Here is a 21419-nt window from a genome sequence, read left to right as displayed (position 1 = left end):
TGAAATATCCAATAGCACTTGCAGCATGTCGATACCATATTTATATGATATGAAATTGTGTATTGCCTCTGCTCAGTTTTTTCTGGGTATTACATAAAATGTTGTATCCCTCTAAAAATGCCCTGGCTAAATCACCATTGTGTTAACAAATTACAAAAGTATGTTCCTAGAATGATATGTTAAAGATCATTAGTTTAAGGTCTGTTTCCTTGCAGGTACCGAGTCAACATAAGTGATAGTAATGTGAAGTACAATGACACACACTTCACTGTAGAACAATCAGTCACACATTAATGACCAGGCCACTGAGGTTACTGCACAGTGCTGCTGGCACAGCCACTTCAGCGCTTGAGTGTGGCAAAGGAGCCAAAAATAAAACCAGTCCTGCAAAATGAGAGCATGAAGCATGTCCACTTGGGATCCTCCTGTCCTCTAATGTTATTGCCCTGTGAAGCTCTGATGCAACACAATGAATAATCCTGCAGCGTTTGGATACGTGTACCATGGTCAGCGTGTGCTGCAGCACAGTAGAAGCCTAAGACCAAAATAGAAAATCTTTTGTAAAAGTCAAGGTTTTTTTTTTTCCAGGGGTAATGCAGCTGTTTTAGCTTCAATGATCACGATATGAGCCTTTAAAAGATGTATCATATTGACGTTAATGTTTGCCAAAATGCACCAATATGAAAACTTTAGATTTACTTTGAATTTAACTTAAGATGTGCATTCATAATTACGTTTAACATTAAAGAAAATATATTTTCTTATAGTTGTTTTAATAAAGTTTACTGTTAAACCGTAAAATTATATATATTGGCCGATTATCTTTTTTACTGGCTAATATTCACTATTTGTTCCCAACAATCCACATTGGTTGGTCTCTACTGTTGTGTTGCATTCATTTAGTATATTAACTTATCATGTGATGTAGAAATAACATTTCAGACGTTAAAAGTCATAAGGTTTACTTCAAGGTCACTTCAAGGTTAATACATTTTTTGTATAATATTATGGGGACTGTTTTAAAAGAAATTTTATTTATTTATTTTTCAATTAGCTATTTCTGATAATTCAACTGTTGCAATAGTTTAATGGAAAAGTAAAACAAACGTGTAAAAAAATGTGTAATGCATTTAGATTGATAAAAAGAATATCAATATCTATGATAAAACTAAAATTCTAGTTGTCTTCATTTGTGTTTGGTATAGACTTTTGCCTTAGTTAGTTTTTTTTTTGCTTTAATCATGACGACTATGAATTTGTAGAACTGAAATCCACCACAAGCAGAGAAATGATGCATGACTATGCGACTCACATACAGTCGGCCCAGTTATACATACAAACTGCTTTCATCAAATTATGATTAGGCATCAATATGAAAAAAAAAAACATGAACTTGTCAGATGTGCAACAGGACGACAGAGTTTAGAAGCGGTGAGATGGAGTTACAGGTGAGACAAAACCTCAGAGGGTGTTCTCTGTCCCTCGTCTTACTGACGCGTGCATTGTCGGGTTAATAACAGCTTCTCCCCATCAGTGTAATAGAGAAGACTGGCCACTGTCAGTTTGCACCTCTTCTTTCATGCTGCTGCGGCTCTGAACCTAATGGTGACATGAGGGCTCACTCAGGAGGCCCATCGCTGTAATGAGAGCACCCCATCCCAGTGTCTGCTGAGTTGGATAATGTTATGAGCGCTCAGCTTTAGGCTTTAATGCCAGAGGATTAGATGCACTAAAGCTAAATGTTACATTAGTTTGGGTCCTCCATCCCTGAGGTCTCCTATATAATCAAACGATCTCCCCTTGAGCAGAGGATCAAGTCCTCTGTCCAACAATGTTTGAAAAGGTACGGCCAGTTAAAGTCACTTTGGCACATTACACTCGCTATCCTTTTGTTTTCCAGCAATTTGTAATATTATTTTGAAAGGTGCAAGTGAATACGCGAATGCACATTTCTCATAGTCACAGCTGTTTACATATAAGAATTGCAATATATGGTTGTATATCCTGCTTGGTTTTTGTTTTAATGGTCTGGTTTAATGGTTTAATGTCTATTTGCAGGCTTAATTTTAAAGGGCTAATGTCATTAGCGAAGTGTCCCATTCACTAATGCTCCATAATCATGAATTCAACAAGAATCCAAAAACTGAAAATGATAAAACAAACTGAGAACTATTGTTTATGTTATTGCAGACATTAAATCAGCATAAGCTACTGGACAAGATATTATAATTAGGTTGGTTTGTATTCTCTCTCCCTACACTATGCAATTCCCACAACTAAAATAAGAGCTGACTTTTAATTATTTCACACAGCCTCAGTCTATTTCTCACTTCTCGTCCACACGCCCACAGTGAGAGGTGTTAAAGAGGGACAGCAACTCAAAAAGCTCAACTCCGACCAGAGCAAAAGTGAATCTCACTGGGTTATCCTGGGTTAGCGACACCAAAATAAGCACACACATGTGCGTGCACAAACAGGTACATGCACTTTGCTTTCAAAATTTCACTAGCAATTATCCAAAAGTTTTGGCAAAGTTCATCCATGTAAACCCTTCCAGTCCCAAAATAAATACAAAATGCTGAACATCCTCCTCTTCCCCGGCCGTCCCTTTAAATCCGGCCTCTCTCCAGGGAACAATGGGAGACATTTTTGGCCATCGGAGCCGGTGAGCGAGGCCATTGAGTGCGGGATCGGATGCAGTGAATTAGTTTAAAGCCTCAGTGGAGAATTAAGCTGACACAACGGCACTGCTATGACCATGCTATCAGCTCCTGCCACTGGAAAACTCCAGTGTTGGGAACAACTGATACCCCCATACCCACGCTGGGGTACATTTTTATATAGATGCAGATATGGACGTAAAAGCAGAGGTCGAATTGCACCAAACGGCTACCCTCTAGCTTGAGGTGAATCCTCCAGATCATCTCCTGCCGAAAGTGCACAGCAACTGACTCGAACATTTGTAGAGCATGTCTGAGAGCAGCTTTAGTGTCTGAATGTCCTCGAAGACATCAACAATTGCAATATTTTTTTTATTTTAATTATATCATTACAGTGATGAGATGTTCACTGACTATCAATCTCAAGTTACATATCTCTCCCAGGCTGATTTTAACATCATGCTCGTATGATTGGAAACAGGTGTCTACCTAAAGGGAAAACATTTGCTCTAAATTGCTTTTTTTCATGAAATGGTTAAAAAGATATTAAACCACCTTCAAATAAATGCAGTACAGGTTCCTGACATGTCCTCTTTACTCCAGCTCTCGTGTAAGGGACAGTTTCTTAGCCCTGTCCTATGAATGGCTTTTTATAACTCTCTCCAAAAAGGCCCCAAACTAAAGGGGCAAGTGGCATCCCACCATATGCCTGCAAAAAAACCACCATATGCTCTACTGGGTAATTCATTTTTCCAAGGCCATGGGGCTTCTATTCAGCATATCAACATACTAATAATACCCCAACACACTTTTGAACCTTTGTAAATCATGTGAGGAATTTGTTTAAGCTTCCAAACGTTTAAATATGCATATTCTGTCTTGTGTCTATTCTAGTAGCGTTGCAGATGAACGTGTGGGTGTGACAGTGACTGTGTCTGAGCGTGTGAAAGAGCATGTAGAGAGTAAAGGTTTGGCTTTTATGAGCGGGTTTGTCGTAAAGAAAGAGAAAGAGGGGAAGAGTACAGCAGACGGTGAGTGAGAAAGTAAGTGTTGCTTGGAAATAATGGGGTCTATGATACCATTCAGAGAAAAGGGTCAGCTGCTGGTAAATTTAGGGGTAAAATTAGGGCTTCGCTGGGCTCGGCTATGAGAAATTGACAGATGGAGGATGGGCTCCCAGGGAGCCAGACCTGCTACAAATAGCTCTGTGAGCACACACTCTCCTGTCTGCAAATACATACCAACATAGAGAAAAGCTCTGAATAAGACGACAAGTTCCAACGCAGATGTATGCACACCCACAAAGACACATTTGAAAACAAGTACATGAAATATTCCTCTCTGAAGCTTTCGGACAACTCGTGTAGGGTCTAATTAAAAATCGCAGAATTGTTTGTTCTCCCCTCTTTGTGGAACATGACCAGATGTGATCTGATTCTTGACCTGGTTTCTTTTGGTTTTGTTAATCGTCCTGAACACAACGATGTGACCAGGGCCCGCATCCACAGGAACTGTCCAATCACACTGCAGCTTAACCATCAAGGTTAGAGAGCAGATAAACGAGGGAACACATACAGTAGCTCTGATAAATTCACGTTGCAATGTGAGCTAATTTGCAAGAATTGCAGGGGAATTTCACAACTTTGAGGAGTATTAAACAGTTTAATTCAGCTCTAAAATGAACTGCTAGAGAAACAGAGCGGGAGTCCGAGAGCACCTAAAGATGTTCAGCGAAGAGGTTTAATATGTGTCATTAGGGACAACATGTGTGATAAGTGACACAGTTTCACATGGGAAGGAGAAGGCATAACTACAGTTAAGTTAGTGATAACTTAAATAAAAAAACGTGAACCCCTATTTTCTACACAGACGTCTTCAGACAGCAACTGTGCAAAATATCTGGAAAATTGGCTTTAGAGATTTTACGGAGTTGGCCTCTCACATATGAAGAACTGCAGCTGGAGATTATTGTCAAAAGCTCTCGAATCTTGTTGTCTTTCCAAGTTGACATCTTTGTTGGTGTCTTATAGATATTCATATTTTCTATGTCCAACTGTCTGGACAATTTTCTGCTGTGCTCTCACAAGGGCTCACTCTGACATTTACAGGACATTTTACCGGGGTGCTGGAAGGAAAACTTCCAGAAAATGTGCGGAGCAGCTGACTCGGACATTTGCGTCCTTACATACACCCCCTCCTGAGTATCTTAGGAAAATGTCTAGACTTCAATGCATGTCTGAAAGCAGCTATAAGTATTCTATTTCTTCACCACTGTAATATAAATACCATGGAATTAAAAGACAAGTCTAAATTTTGAAAATCAAAACGTTTTCTTCAAAGGAAATTCTCCAGTGTGGTGTTGGTGTCTCAATACTGTCCAGAAGTATACTCCGAAAGTTAACTTTCCCTCAATGTGAAATGGGGGACGAGAGTGTTTGATCACTACAGGGAAGGTTTGTCGTTTTGGGCAAAGGCAGAGGCCGGGGTCAGCAGAGGGAGGGATGGCTGTGGGGACACTGGATCCTGAGCCGATTAATTTTCTCACCCCCAGGGTATCGATGGAAAGGCAGACAGGGGCTCGTTTCTCAGCATGCTGTCAAGGTGAGGACATGTTGAACCCTGCACACCATACCGTCACCCCCAGCATCGCACCGCATAGCACATTAGTTAATGAAACTCTTGTTAAAGGCGAGGATACTAGTTTTGGGCAAGGTGAACTGTTTTCTATACCTCACAATGATTCTGCTAATCAGAGAGTGAAGAAAATACTCAAATTAAATGCAAACTCATAACCAGAAGCAGCAAAAATTACACAGACCTATATTTTTCGTGTGAAATATATAATAGTCTATATCTCTCATTAACAACAAGAAGACGAAAATATTCTAAAAGAGCTTCCACTCGCAATGAAAGCTTCTGTGTTGAGCTAAGTGGCTACTTAAGTGGAATATTGCATTTTATCCATTCTTCCAAATGTATGTCAAACACACACACAGAAGTTTGAGTGTGCACAACAGGGCTTATATTGATGACACACACACTCTCGTGTCACTCGCCACACTCCATTATCACAAGTGCATGAAAGCTTAGATCCAGCCTGTTTAATGAAGTGTAGCCAGTCTGCTCTAAACAACTACGTATGACGAGGCGTAAAAAGATTATACAACTGTAGCTCACAGTCAACTGCAAGCTTCAAAGTGAAATCATTACAAACCCCACGGCAGCACTGAAAGTCTCTATATGTAAACAGATTCCTCAAAACTTACTCATGTGACAATTTTCTATAAATTACAAAGATTTACATGTCATTAGCTCTAATAGCCCTCACAGATTATCATTAGAACAATAATCGATAAAGTAGATGCCAACATCATCCTGAGTTATCTCACTCCTATAAACACGAGCCGGTTCAGATACATTTCGAAATTAAATTTCTATTCACGTCACACTTTACAAGACTATTGTGACAATGTGCAATGCTAACAACACACACATCATTTAGAACAGATGTTTGCTGAGAAAACTTGCAAATAAAAATACAAAGAATCAACATTGGATCTGTCACAGAATTTTTTTTAATTAATCTGTGAATCGTTTAGTTTTTTATCCAGCCTTAAACAACACAGGCACTTAAAACCAAACTAAGGCTTTAAGATTATATCATGGAAAATGTTAGCGGCCCACTTTAAACAACAACCAGCTGAGTCCAGGAACAAGGCCTTTTCACCACTTTTTCACCGAGTGTGAGTACAGTAATATCACATTCCTAATCCCTGCAGACAAGAAATGAAGTTGCACAAATGGAATGGCGCCAAGCCTGAAATAGCTGTATCAGATGGGAGTCTCAGAGAATAATGTAATTGAGGTTCTTGGTGAAAACTCGGGGAGCTGGGAACGAGGGAAGGCGGGAAAGTTCAGGGCTCTTCTGGGCTTCCACGCAATATAAAGACTTATTAGTGTGTGACAAAATGAATTGTTACGATGACAGGTCAAGACGGTTCTGAGATATATTGCAGTTACAAGTATCAGCACAACAGAGTCCTTTTAATGTATTAAATATCTCAATATGAATAAGTGATCTTTACCTAAACTGGGAACATTTACTTTGTTAAGGTCACGTATCAAAACAGCACACATTTCATTTGTTCCTATGTTTCATCTGTATCTCACTTTGAGTGTCAGAACCATGTACATGATATTTCCTGATTATGATGGAGAGAGATTGAGCTGTCAGCAGCAATAAGTCAATAGAGGTCCTGTGCACCATCTGCCTTAGGCGAGCGTCACAGTGGAAGATGAAATGCCACAATCGCTATCACAAGAAAGATCGTGGAAAGTTTATTCTTAGGAACCTTCTGATTAATGCAAATTACACCTTGCTGAAACTGGCAAGACAGAGAAATCTCCAGCTCCCCTCTTTCCTCACATTATCTGCTCAGCTGCAGATTTAATTCCTGAGCGTTTAGATTTTCTTGCTTCTATTTTCACCATCCAGCTTTACTTCACAGTCTTCCCATTTTTGTCTGTTTTCTGTTACACTATGTTTTCTTTTTGTATTTAATTTCTTTTGGAATCATTTGGTTAATTAGCTGTGTTGTTTTGCCGAAAGGACAAATAGTCACAATCCTGCACTTCATGGAGGCATTTCAGCTCAAGTGCTGCAAAATTGGCCCTGTTCAGACCTGGTATTAACATCTGCTCCAATCACAAGTGCACAACGTTAAGTTTGTCTGTTCACACCTGGCATTAGAATGCGTCCTCAATGTGTCTCCGGGGAACACTTGTGATTGGATTTCACTTCCCTTAACTATATGCAAATAATCAGGACTGTCATTTGTGTTTGCGAAGACCAAATAATGTTTTTACCCAGTCTGACTACAGATATGACCGTAAAGAGACAATATTTGTATGTGTGTGTTTGTGTGTCGGCCTGAGCCAGGGAAAGAGAGAGAAAGAGATCAAGCAGAGTCAGGAGCGACTGAATGTGCGCAGCTATAAAGAAAGATTTTACCATTTTAAGAAAACGTATCAGTCACTATGTAGTGGTCAGTGTTGGTATGGTGGCTACAAACAAATCAACGTAAAATGGTCTGAACGGTGTCATAGTTAGACCAGTGGGAAGTTTGTGAATGTTCAGTGACTGGACCCAATCACACCCAGCTCCAGATGGGGTGTTTTGACTTGGGTTATTGTACGACAAATTTATACAAATGCACTAATTTGTAATGTACCCATTTAAGCAAGATCAAATTTCCAATTTCAATTTGAAGGTTAAAGATTCAAATACCTGTATAAATGCATATAAACTAAATTTTGTCATCTTTCCAAAACAATCTTATCACGTTGTCAAGGGCCGTAGCTGAACCAAATCCTCCCTTCCCCTTTATCTCTCTCTGTCTCTCTTTGATTCGTCTCTACCAGTTCTTATTGGTCTGAAAATAGTGAAAATGTGTGATAGCTGTAGCCATAGAAGCGGCAGTGAATCCCACTTAGCCATCTCCCTGGGAGGCGAAACCCTTTCATTTAGACACAGACATGCAAAGGATATGTGAGCTGCCACCTGTGATTATGGTGCAGTTACATAACCAGGTTCAGAGTCTGCATGTGTGAACCTTGTGATCTACTGTTCTCCAGGCTCGCAGCGCCGTGGCGTTGAAGTCTTACATTATGCAGGAGCCGGTACAGTACCTGTTGCCGCCACAGACCGAGAGGCGCTTTAAAAGGACGCTTTGAGCTCCATTAGTTGAAGTCCTCAGCCAAACACAATAGCCTGGTGATGATCACACACAGGCTATTGCAAATAACCCTTAGAAGCCTGAAATCAGAGGCTGCGAGGGAGAAAGAATGGGAGCGCAGAGAGAAAGAGAAAAAAAGAGAGTTCCTGCACTGATGAATCATTAGTGATAAAGCAGGGGCTGAGCCAGTATGGCTGTTTTTAGAAACTTCTCACTCTTTCAACCCCCTCCTTTACTAATTGTCATCTCTTTTAGCGTTTGACTGATGACTGGCTCTCTGAAGACGTGAGAAAAGGGGAGTGGGCACTCAGCTCTGAGGATAATGTCACACTTTGAAGCTGTCAAGGGTAACGGTAATGTCCTCGACAGTGGCTGAGAAAGCTTTGGCTGAAGGAACAAACCGTGGACACTGAATACTTCTTCAGATTTGCAGGCAGAGTGACAAATCAAGACAATAGTCCTGCGTTTTCCTAAAAGACTTTACGTGTAGAGCAGTGTTACAAGAGAGCTGACTAATCGTGATTGGCATACTTCAATTTCAATTCGTCTAACACGAGTGTCGCTGGTGTGGCGATGCTGTCATATTGTCAAGCACACGCACGCGCGCCCACAAACACACACGCAGCCTCAGTTCAATCGTTGTTGATTAGCTGTTGGTGACAAGTGTGAAAGGCATCACTCTGCATTGAGACACAGCAGCCAGCAGCTTGATATATTGATACACACTCTACACCGCACACAGCGCAGTCTTTCATTACAGCAGGTCAAAGAGACACAGGCCCTGGTCATGTTGAGGCCATGCAGCGATCAATATTCTCACCTGGTGAATTTGTTTGACTCTAATAGAGGAACTTTAATGAATCGCCTCCTTTCTACGAGGGTGAATGTGGTAACATGCAGAGTAGAAGTGCTCAAAAAAGCGGCAAACTCTGAGTTGTTCATTTTGCTTGGGAAGTCAGTGTTCAAGCCTGTCACCCTAATTATGTGGCCTCCATTTACTTTTGATTAACAAGTGATCGCACACAATGGTGGATTGTCTGCTCGTGTTTTCTCAATGATACGTCTGTGCATCAAGTTGCTGTCAACTGGTGGTGCCATGATGTGGGAGGCAGGGAGAGAGACAAAGAGACAGAGAGAGAGGGAGGGAGGGAGAGAGAGATAGAGAGAGAGAGAGAGAGAGGAGGGGAGAAGAAAAAAGGTAGGGAGGGAGAGAGGAGGGGAGGAGAAAAGAGGGAGGGAGGGAGGGAGAGAGACTGCAAATGGCAGCTTCTGTGACACCGAGGGAGGGAGGGAGAGGAGAGGAGAGAACGAGCAAGAAATAGTCAGGGGAGAGAGTGTGAGAGTGTGAGAGAGAGAGAGAGAGAGAGAGAGAGAGAGAGAGAGAGAGAGAGAGAGAGAGAGAGAGGCAGAACAGCAGTTCAAACTAGATCAGATTGCAAAAGATTGATAGAGAGAGCTGTTCAGTTAATACGCAGTGAGGGAGTATTGTACAGTTTAATGGGAAATGTGAAGGACAGACTTTATGTTAGTAAAGATGAGGGATAACCTGGAGACCAGCTGAAGAAACTGCCTCGGAAGATGGAGATACAAAACCCTGAATTTTCACTAGGATAGCCTTCATTAAAAGGTTTCACACCTGTTTTGCACGTCCAGCAGCGGCGGTGGCAGCATCGTGGCCCCGGGGGTCTTTCTGGGAATCAGCCTGGTCATTACCACTGCGTTTCACCTGCACTCGCAAACAGCTCCTGAGAAAAAAATACAAGAGCACAGAGATCAAGCCAGGATGAAGAAATTCAAAGGGGGTCGGTGCCTTGTGCTGAAGATGATGGAGTGGTTTTCTCCAGTATTAGAGTAACACGGAGAGAGAAGGAGCAGCAGCGGTGGCAGAAGGAGAGAATGCCTTAGTTTGGTTACTGGGAGAGAAGATATCACCTTTTACTTCTGCAGCCTGGGGAAGTACAGGTAGAAAAAAAAGGTAAGGGACGGAAAACTTTACCTCAAACTTGCGGCCTGATTGTTACCTCGACATTTGTCAAATTTCATTGGTCTGTCGTGATAAACATAACGAGACAGTGGACAACAATGTCTACTCACTGTCACTGCTGTTTGGCCCTGTAAATTATTATGTGTACCTACAAGCAGTTTTAAATCAGACTTAACTAGTATCTGATTTAAATTAAATCTAGTCTTTTCTTTTTGTCAGAGCCCATGTTGTCTTCTAAAAGTACAAGAAAATCAAATGTGTCAAATTGATCAAACGAAATTGACATGATAGATGACATCATTACAAATCACATCACAGCTTTTTTGGTGCAGAAAAGCTTTTCTGTAGAATACAAAATATCGATTGATTCCATGCAGGTCGGTCGTCTTCATGGTTTAACTTAAATTCCCTACTGGCCAACAGGGCCTTGCTTGTCATTATCACAGCATGATATTGACAGGTACCCAGATCACAAATGGTGAAAATAAAAAAGCTGAAATAGAGCTAGAAGGCAGACAAAGACAACAATTAAAGATAATCCATTCAAAGCACATTTAAATCCTGAAGTCAATGATCTCGATTCATATCACAGCCTGTTCACTGAGACAGTACAGCAGAGTGAGAGGATATAAACACATTGTTTTGTGTGAAAACTGTAGGCTCCTGCTAAAACTTAAAGGCTTGACATTCAATTGACAATAGCAGAAACATTTTCTAAAATCTGGAGGGCTGCTGCTTTTCTAAAGGTTTCCCATCATTTTAAACCGAATAGCTGTGGAGGGTCTTTTGCCCATGGGTCAGACAACACAAGCCAAAACAAGCAATTTTGCAATAGCACTTTCAAATATAGTAAACCATAATTTATAGATTGACGACAGAAAACTAGTTAGAAATTGGACATCTAGACAAAATGTAATCAGCAAAATCACAAATTGAGTCAATGTAAACAAACACTTATATTTCTACTGTTACTTCATTGGTAACAAATCCACTTGTAAACACTTGGACACCTAATTTCATGTGTGTGTTACTTTAGATAACAGTAGCATCTTATTTGGCATAATAATTCTGGAGGGACAGATATCAGTAGGGGTCACAGGATAAAGTATTGATTCTGATACAGCACATTTTTATCATTGCATAAAGAAATCACCGATGTGAGGGCACAAAAGAGACAGAAGGAAAATAATTAATATTATGCAGTGATGTCTGACAGTTCACCGAACTCATGGTGCTTTTCATCTCCCATTTGATTCACTTATATTTTCCCAAAGACAAGTTTAGCACGTAGCAGGACTGAGTCAAAACACAGATTATAACACAGTCCCAAAACGGTTACAATAATATTTCAAACACATGGAGTACACCTTACTGTATACACAGTATCTTCTTGTGTGGCTTCACCTGCAACATTTAGCAGTACTGTCTTTTAAGTAATGCATCTTAGCTTTTGTGCTTTGACCCAGAGGCGTCATTTAAAACTGGAAATAACCGTTCACGTTTACCTTGGGTGATTCAGCCTTTGTGAATGGGTAAGTAATTAAAAAACTTCACACGTGATGATACAAAATCACGTGCATATATATACCAGCTGTTCTAACCGTGTGAGAAGGTGACTCAACTTCTTTATGAACACTTCTTTCTGACACTTCTCTCAACAAGCACCTGAGATGTAATCTCAGCACAGGAGATGGCCTACATAGCGAGGCTCACAGCCTCCAGGGTTGGTCAGTGTCTGGTTCTGACTTACTGCCTTTGTCTAGCAGCATTTTTTTTACTGCACTACATTAGAAAAACAACAATAAAACATGCTACCAATCAGAAAGCATATCTGCATGGGGAGATGGTGTGGCTTTCTATAGGAAAATACCTGTAGGTCACTTGAGATGAGATGGGTTCTGCATGGTGAGCTATAGGAAAATACAAAGACACCTGAGCCTCGACTCTTCCTTCACAAAGGCCTTGGGAGGTGGATCGTAGTGGCTGAGCTCAGTTTCCTGCGTGCTTGTCTTGAGATGAAGTACCTTCTCTCACTCCACCTCATTGTTCCACGAGTCCCTTCCATTATTTTGCACATCTAATTATTTGTCCTAGTTATCCATTCCTCATTAGCTGCAAAGTTATCATCTCTCTTAGTCACATCTCTCAACTCCTCAAGAAGACACACAGCAGACAAGATCGCAAAAGGTTGTTTAAGCATACGATTTGCATAATGGCACTGAATTGCTCTTGGAATTAACAACCAGTGTTAAAAGCAAAATCTAAGATCCCAGAACAAAAATTCAAAACACAGGACTGGAACATGCTATCACTTCCAGAGTGACACGACTCTCCAAATAAGGACAACTAGCTTTAACTTTACACCTTTAACAGCTGCAGAGAACTCATATTTAGCTGCTGATTTCAGTCAGAAAAAATGGCTTATTTGTTTGTCCGAGTTACCACTTTTTCATTAACATGATTATATTCTACCTGCAGCTAAAGAACTACAGATCCCCCTTTGACTGTACATTTATTTGAATTAAGGAAATTCAGAGTCCTATATATCCAGCTGTCATCTGCAGCTGCTAATGTCAGCCTTTTTGGCTGTGTAAAGAATAGTGTTGAATCCAAAGATGCACCATGTTGAATCAAACCTCATGCACAACTTATCAGAATGACAATCTGATTCGACAAGATTTTTGAAACTCTGAGGCACTTAGTTAATGACACCCAGGAGCCAGGAGGGGTTTTACTTTCATTGGACTATTTCACTCAACACCGGCCACTGAACGACATCATTGCAACATTGAAACATTTGCACCTTGTAGGGCTGCTCAGGTGTGTAGTGCGGAGACAGGAAGTAAAGCGAAATGCTGAGAGAATATTCAGGCTTAAGATTTGTCAAACAGATGCTAAATGGATGAACCGAGCAAAATGAACCTGCTTAATTTAACTGTCTGTTTAAAAAGTGCTAGATACGATTAGAAAGGATTAGACAATCCAGTATGGTTTACATACAACATTTTAACAGAATTATATATCTGAAAGTAGTGGAAGGAACATTATATTTAGTAATAAGGTGTGCTCTTTGGCTACATTGTGTTTTCCTGATACAGACGTGTTTGACCCCTAAGGGACAAATTTGAGACTGTGCATGAGATAATCTGGCTCCAGATCAGAAGAACTTCCACCTGAAAGAGTGTGAGTAAGGAGGGAATTAGTGTGAGTTTGTGGCAGACGGCAGGACACCTGGGATTTGGGAGCGCACATGAGTGAACTGTCAAGTCTTAGGCAGACAGGCACAGAAGGGACGTGGCTAAGCGATAAAAGCTGCCTGCACCAGAGGGGCCTCAGTCCAACACCCATGGGTAAAAAAAAAAACTTGACCCTGAGACTTGTCGTCCAATGCAGTGGCCAGGATATCTGCTGCTTAATCAAGATTTGACCACGATCCATACATACTGCAAATGCCATTTTAACACATATACTGAGTATGAGCTTTATGTTGACAAATGTGTTGTCTAATTTCGTAAGAATCTTCTAAGCTTAAACTGTGGTGAGTAATTACAATGAATAAGTCATACACAGGATTGTAGAGGGGAGAATCTATGACCTACTTTTAGGGAGCATGATGGGACGGTGTTGGAGATTTACCTTATCCTCATAGAATGATTAATATGACTGCAAATTGTACAGAATGGGGTCAAAGAAAGTCCAGTCTCCATCCCTGTACACAGCATCTGGAATTGCATGTCTAGGTCTATGCACACACACACACATTTCCCTTAGGAGTTTAAACACACACACACTGATAGGCTGATATGCCTATACCATATGACAGGGCTTTTAAACTAACACCTAACCAGATACAAGCAGTTTTTTTCCCACTTCCAACCCTCTTTATCATTTCAAAGAGAAAAGCAGAGGAAATGCCACGTGACAGAAGTGGATCTGCAACGAGGCCGCAGCTCTTCACTTACCCAGCCAAATTCAAAAGACTTGAGAACCCTTCAGTGAGGAGCTATTGGGTTTTGAGTCGTGATGTTTTAATAGAGCAAAATGGCAGAGAGAGGAAGTGTAAAGTAACTATCAAGTAACTGGTATTATGGATGCAAACAATATAAACCAAGACAATATAGACATACTGTAGTAGCTTATTGTTGACATGACTTATATTTTCCACAGAATTATATTATGTTTGTGGCAGCAGCTCTAGGGGTCGTTGATTATTGTGATTGGCCAGAGAGACCAGTCCCGTCACATTCAGTACACTCATGTGCACCCTGAATGACAGGTACACAGAGAGGGCCCTCTACATGCCCGTGGTGGGAATGAGCACAAACAAAGCAAAAACTAGTGTTGTGCCGAGTTCTGCCTGCCTGCTGAGGATGGTACAGATGTTTTTATGTTGTACCAGCCCGCTGATTTGGTGAGATTTCTCCTGGCGCCCATGATGGCCAGTCTGACTATGATTTGAGAGAAAGAGAAGGAGAGAGGGAAAGAAAGGGGCAAGGAGTGTCTGGGCGATTAAAAAATTAACTATGAAACAATCGAACAACATATTAATAGTACACAATGACAATCTTACTTATTTCCTTAAATTTCTTATTGTTTTCTTATTATGTCTCCTATAATTTAGTTTTGTGGAAGGATAAACTTAACAGAAGCTGCACACAGTAACATGGTTACTGAAAAATCAATCTCTTAATCGGGTCCAGGTTTATCGATCTGATCTCTTTTTTCAGGTAAGAGAAGATGTAAAAAATACTGTTGATGATTGTGAATTGAAGTGGTCATTTGGGCTCTAACACACAGGCACCTTATCCAGTCTAATAAGCTCTTGATATCTCTTGAAACCTTCTTTTTTGGATCAGCAGAAAAAACAGTTTGAGTGCTACTTATGTAACAAGGTTTTGCCATTTAGTCTCCACAAGCTATTATGGTTGGTTCTTTGTTGATGCTTTTATACACAGTTATGGTGTTGTTTGTCCATTATGTGACATAAAGATGCTAACATTGTTCTCTTCTCCTGACACACTCTACAGGAATTGGATTAAAACACACGACTTCCAGCCAGCTTCTGTCTATGACTCACTAAAATGCAGTGTAGCCAGTGATCAAGCTGTGAGGGGCCACAATCACACACTGGGAGTCGAGGCCTGCCCTTCTCCTCTCACCCTGCAGCTGGAGGCCCTGCCAGGAGCATGAGTGTGGGGAGGATCAACCGCTACAGCATTGTGTCATCCGAGGAAGAGGGTCTCCGCCTCACTACCATGCATGGCATGAACGGCTTTGGCAATGGCAAGATCCACACACGCCGTAAGTGCCGCAACCGCTTCGTCAAAAAGAATGGCCAGTGCAACGTGCAGTTTTCCAATATGGAGGAAAAGTCACAACGCTACATGGCTGATATCTTCACTACATGTGTCGATATTCGCTGGCGATGGATGCTGTTAGTCTTCACTCTTGTATTCGTTGTCTCCTGGCTGGTCTTCGGCTTAGCCTTTTGGGTCATCGCTTTGCTGCATGGTGATCTGGATAACCCCGCCGGAGATGACAACTTCACTCCATGTGTCCTACAAGTCAATGGATTTGTGGCTGCTTTTCTCTTCTCCATTGAAACACAGTCTACAATAGGTTATGGCTACCGCTGTGTGACTGAGGAGTGCCCAGTGGCTGTCTTTATGGTGGTCTTTCAGTCCATAGTGGGCTGCATCATTGACTGCTTCATGATCGGTGCCATCATGGCCAAGATGGCGAGGCCTAAGAAGCGAGCACAAACACTGTTGTTTAGCCACAATGCTGTCATTGCCATGCGGGATGGAAAGCTGTGTCTCATGTGGAGGGTAGGGAATCTTCGTAAGAGCCACATTGTAGAGGCCCATGTCAGGGCACAGCTCATCAAACCTCGGATCACGGATGAGGGAGAATATATCCCTTTAGACCAGATAGACATTAACGTGGGCTTTGATAAAGGCTTGGACAGGATTTTCTTAGTTTCACCCATCACTATTCTCCATGAGATCGATGAGGAGAGCCCTCTTTTTGGGATCAGTAAACAGGACTTAGAGACAGCAGACTTTGAGGTTGTTGTCATCTTGGAGGGCATGGTTGAAGCAACCGCCATGACCACACAGGCTCGCAGCTCCTATTTGGCCTCTGAGATCCTTTGGGGTCACCGGTATGAGCCAGTCTTGTTTGAGGAGAAGAACCTGTACAAGGTGGATTACTCACACTTTCACAAAACATATGAGGTGCCGTCCACCCCCCGCTGCAGTGCCAAGGACATGGTGGAGAACAAGTTCCTAGTCCCCAGCTCTAACTCCTTCTGCTATGAAAATGAGCTGGCCTTCCTCCACCGTGATGAGGAGGAGGAGGATGTAGGTGGTGGAGGCAGGGTACTGGCAAACCTCAGTCCAGACCGGAACAGCCGACATGAGTTTGATCGCTTACAGCCCAACAGAGCACTGGATCAACGGTCATATCGCAGAGAGTCGGAAATATGACCTCTACCTTCTGACCCCAGGTCAACTTTTGATAACTTTATCCAAGGGTAATAATGCCGAACAATGCAAAGTGCCATAGGAACTGACTACTGTGAAAGATTGGAAAAGAAATAAGACAACAATATAAGGGACTTAACTGGAAGGAATGGGGAAAGCAACAGTATACAGCTTAGAAATTGTGGTGAGGAATGTCACCAATCAAGGAACAGGCCAGAGAAAGACCTTCTTCTTTCATGGAAACTTGAATCTTTTTTCACATTTTGAGTTAAGAGTTCAATGAGAGGGATCAAAAACTATTATGACAGATCCTTGTAATCATATTTAGTTGTAAATACATTGCGTAGGTAAGTTATGTTTTGTGTGCAGTATCAGTTTCCAAAACGTCTCTTAAAATTGTTGCTATTTCATCTTGTTCTTACAAATAATGCTGTTGCAAGGTTGCTTTTTAGTGTTCCTTGCATTGCTGCAACGGCTGGACCTGTATTCAGTGGTACAAATTTAAATTCATGCACTGCAGCATTCAGATGCAATGAGCCATGATAGAAACATCTGACCGCAAGCCACTGAAAACAACATAATTCAACACACTATTTTTTTTTTACATTGGGGTAATCTACCAACAAAGGGAGAATTTGCACTATGAAGAAATATGTTGAACAGAAGTAAACCTGTACTGAAAACAACGATTTATATCATCTCTAAATGCCTCATGTTTAAATCCACTATTAAAATATTACAAGCCACCATTAATTGAAAAAAATAATTGCACTATGAAGACCATAAAGAAATATGTTGAACAGAATTAAACATCATGATTTGGTGGCCCTGGCTTACGAACATAAATTGACAAGTATTCAGGTAAAAAAAAAGAAAGCACAAATAGCCAATAGGACAACCAACTTTGATGAACATGTCGTTTAACTTTTATTTTTGCAAGATATAGGTTGCAATATTCAGGTCTCCAATGATCAGATAAATTAATCAATAAAAAATGTATAATAGTGTTTTGTAAACATACTAAGAAATGCACCTTGAAGATTAGTGAACTTAACTTACATAACTTGAAAAATAATGTAATGAAGTATGGAAATTAAGACTAACAAATTGGCCTAAATTGATCACACAAAAGTATTTTTGTTCTCTTTAAAAACAAATCTATGCATATTAATAACTGTATCAGGGGACAGACAGACAGAAAGACAGAAAAAGTGTTCTTTGCAAGATTAAATAATGTAATGTAATGACATTGCTTTAGGTCAGGGGTTGGAAACCTTTTTCCTATCAAGGGCCCTTATTATTATTTTTTTAATCCTTCAAGGCCCATACTAAAGTTACTTATTTTATTGAACACATATATCACAGTAACCTCTCTAATGCAATGGGTTGAACTTTGTTCTTTTTGGCAAAGAGTCTGATGTCAGATGGCAGTGATGGAGATACTGCTGTCAGCTGTTTTTTCAGGTGTTAGTCAGTAAGTCTTGGGTGGGACTGAGTCCATTAAAGAACCAATTAGGAAAGGAAAGGCTCACAGCAGAAAGTTGTCTGAAACGGAGATGCAACCTTCAGTACATGTCTCCTCAGATTGAGAAAATCCTCAGGACGTACAGTTAATAGAATTTGATCAGAAGGCTTTGCACCCAAAATATTTCATGTTGTAGGTTGTTACGCATATCAGCTGGTTCCTAATTAAACAGCTCAACAAATATGTTGATTTCCGTTTCATGTCCTGAAACCAAACTCACCAGCATATTCACGTCAAAGCAGGCTTTTGTTCTCGCAGATGAGTAAAATGCAGTGTTTGCACACAATGCACAATTTTGATGTTGTGCAATTCCAGAGCAAGCAGCTCTGCTGCAGCAACAAGGCTCCTTCACAAGTTCCCCTTCTGTATGAGGTTTCACTTAATAGCTTGTTCACAGCGAAACCTTTCTGTGTAACATTGTCTCTGTCAGAATACTTTTACTTTAAGTGTTGAAAGCTGCTTGTTGTCCATCCAAACTCTGTCAAAGAATTTGACCTTTATTCAAGCAACTCACCCACTTTAGTTGTATGTTTCAAGCTGTAATTAAGCTTGAGATTGGCCTTTTTTGTGTTTCGTTCACCATGACTGTGACCTGACAGGCATAGAGCCAGAAGAGAGGTCCCACAAAAGGGACAAAATTTATTAAATGTCTCACAGGCCATATACATCCCAGAGGCCAGAGGTTCCCCACCCCTGCTGTATTCAATGCCAAATGCTAAGAAAAACAGCCTGAAATAAAAAATCAATTTATAAGAGTATTTGTTACATTCATCAAATCGATTCAACAAGAATTACAATCATATCTAAAAATGTTAAATGTGCACAGTGAATTTAGAAACTTCCTGACATTGTGTGTTTTAACATTTTAGCATTTAACATCCTTTTTTCGAAAGTATGACAAGGGCAGAGGTGTGTAAAACACTTTGCATTATGATAAGACTAAAATATTCTTAAATTATGAACCGACTTGAGTAGCTGGGCCTACATTTGTAATAGTGGACAAATGTAACAGCTTTTTCTATTGTTACAAACAGAGTCAATGTCTGTTTCAAATCTTTATAGACTTGACGAGACAGGACAAATATATCCTTTAATAAATAGAATGAATGTGTGCAAGACTAAATTTGGCTAAACATTTACACGAGTAACAGTACAACAAATACAACAAATCCTATTTACCTACTCCCATTCCTCTGGCATTTACAAAATTCACACACTGTAGACAGCTAAATACATATTAGCAATATGCTGAATGGAAGCAATAAACACTGGAGCACACACTTTGGAATAATTGTAATACCTCTATTCTTAATTATTCTCTTGTAATACACTGAACATAGACATTTATAGTTTTTGAGTCACAGATAACAAATGAAAGGAACGATGACGGGAAAATGATGAATGTTTTTGAGTTTTTATTGTATTTGTATGCATATGATTTATTTGTGCAGATGTTAAACCTCAGATTTGATACCAAAGTAATGGAGTGTAGCTAAGACTAAGGTCCTGAGGTGATTGATCCCAATCCTCCAAACACAGTTAATATTCACAAATGGGTTGTTATATTCCAATAAGGTGTCCTCCACTTTGCAAATGGGCTTTGTATAGATTAGCATTCCTATTATTATTGTTATTAGTACATTTATCAATTAAAGCAAATTACATTTTCAATCAAAAATCTAAACTAGAGAATTTCCAGTTGTAGATCAAATCAATCCAAACTAAATCAAAGATAATTTTCAGATGTAGTTATAGATTGAAATCGTTGTCACTATTAACATTAGTTTAAGAGACTAAAGTAGGATGCATGACTTATTTTCCTTTGGCATGGACAACAGCATTTTAATAGGAGCCTGTATTCTTATTCAAACCTAAACATTTCTATGTTGTGTCACAAGATAGTGTTTATCTTAAGTCCAGTTTTACCTCATTAAAACACTAAAACAATAATAGTTTACTTTCATACATAAAAGATCACATATGTGTAAAGGTGGTAAGCTATAGGATATGGTGAAAAACAAAGGGGATGACCATAACATGGTTGTAATGTTGGTCACAATGACTAACATTTTCCAAATAGTATTCCAAATATCATTTCATTTTAGCGGGATGCTTGACTATGATATTTCTTGGTTGTATGTCGCTTTTTTGAAATTTGTAGGATGTAGAAAATGTAAAAAGCATTTTTTGGTAATAAGTGAAGTGTTCTTTACCCAACCCTAAACATTGATTATGCTCATTGCCTTCTGGGAAGGTTTTATACACTGACGTGTGAATCCTCTGCACCTATACTCACAATATTTCAGTGGTAAAAAAAAAAAAAGGTGAAGCATAAACAGCTTCTATGCTGCGTCACTTAAATGCATAGTTCAATGATTTCTACTGAATAATGTTTTTCAGAGATTGTTTTAGATGTGATGTTTCCCACCTGAGCCCTTAAAAACTGAACACACAAAGAATTTGATAAATAGGTTTATAGTGTAAAAAGCATAATAACATTATCAAAAAATCATAAATAGGGAGCAGCTAGGCTGAACAAATCTGCTTATTTTTATACAATGTTCTTTTTGATAGAATATAGCAATCAATATTTATCTTTTTTTAATAGAGTAACACAATGAAATCACTACTGGGAGGCATCGTTTGATTCTTGTCTCGGTTTGTTAAAAATTGTATTTCTGTTGTTTTTCTTTCAGCACAGATGCTCATGATTAAACAGGTATTTCTCTTAAAGGGATGATTGGAAAAACCTTTGACCTCTGTAGAAGTCTTCCTATATGTCCAGCGAAATGTCTACTGGGCTTTTGAGTTTCATTCAGAATCATTTAAATTATTCAATTAAAAACTAATTGTGAAAAAAAAGACTGCGTTTTATCTCTTTTGTTTCAACAGTTTTTGTGATGGTCCAGGCTGTACCTGAAATGTAAAATCCAATTACAAACCACAGACATCATCAAGCTTGACTAATCAATGGGTGATGTGGTAGCTGAGGCAATACATCACCATGAGGGGTGGTTTGAGATTCGCGTC

The 21419-nt window shown here is 39.9% G+C and overlaps 1 protein-coding gene across 1 annotated transcript; it reads left to right on the top strand.

Moving 5' to 3' along the window:
• The first annotated feature begins 9804 nt into the window (after positions 1-9804).
• On the top strand, positions 9805-21251 carry kcnj12a (potassium inwardly rectifying channel subfamily J member 12a). Its single transcript, XM_035145850.2, has 2 exons — positions 9805-10370; positions 15407-21251. The coding sequence occupies exon 2, from the start codon at positions 15566-15568 to the stop codon at positions 16865-16867; it is 1302 nt and encodes a 433-aa protein (XP_035001741.1). The 5' UTR covers positions 9805-10370; positions 15407-15565; the 3' UTR covers positions 16868-21251.
• Positions 21252-21419: the final 168 nt, after the last annotated feature.

Source organism: Hippoglossus stenolepis, chromosome 21, assembly GCF_022539355.2.
Source record: "Hippoglossus stenolepis isolate QCI-W04-F060 chromosome 21, HSTE1.2, whole genome shotgun sequence".
NCBI classification, from domain to species: domain Eukaryota; kingdom Metazoa; phylum Chordata; class Actinopteri; order Pleuronectiformes; family Pleuronectidae; genus Hippoglossus; species Hippoglossus stenolepis.
Note: the sequence above shows the minus strand (reverse complement) of the source record. Positions and strands in the feature narration are given on the sequence as shown.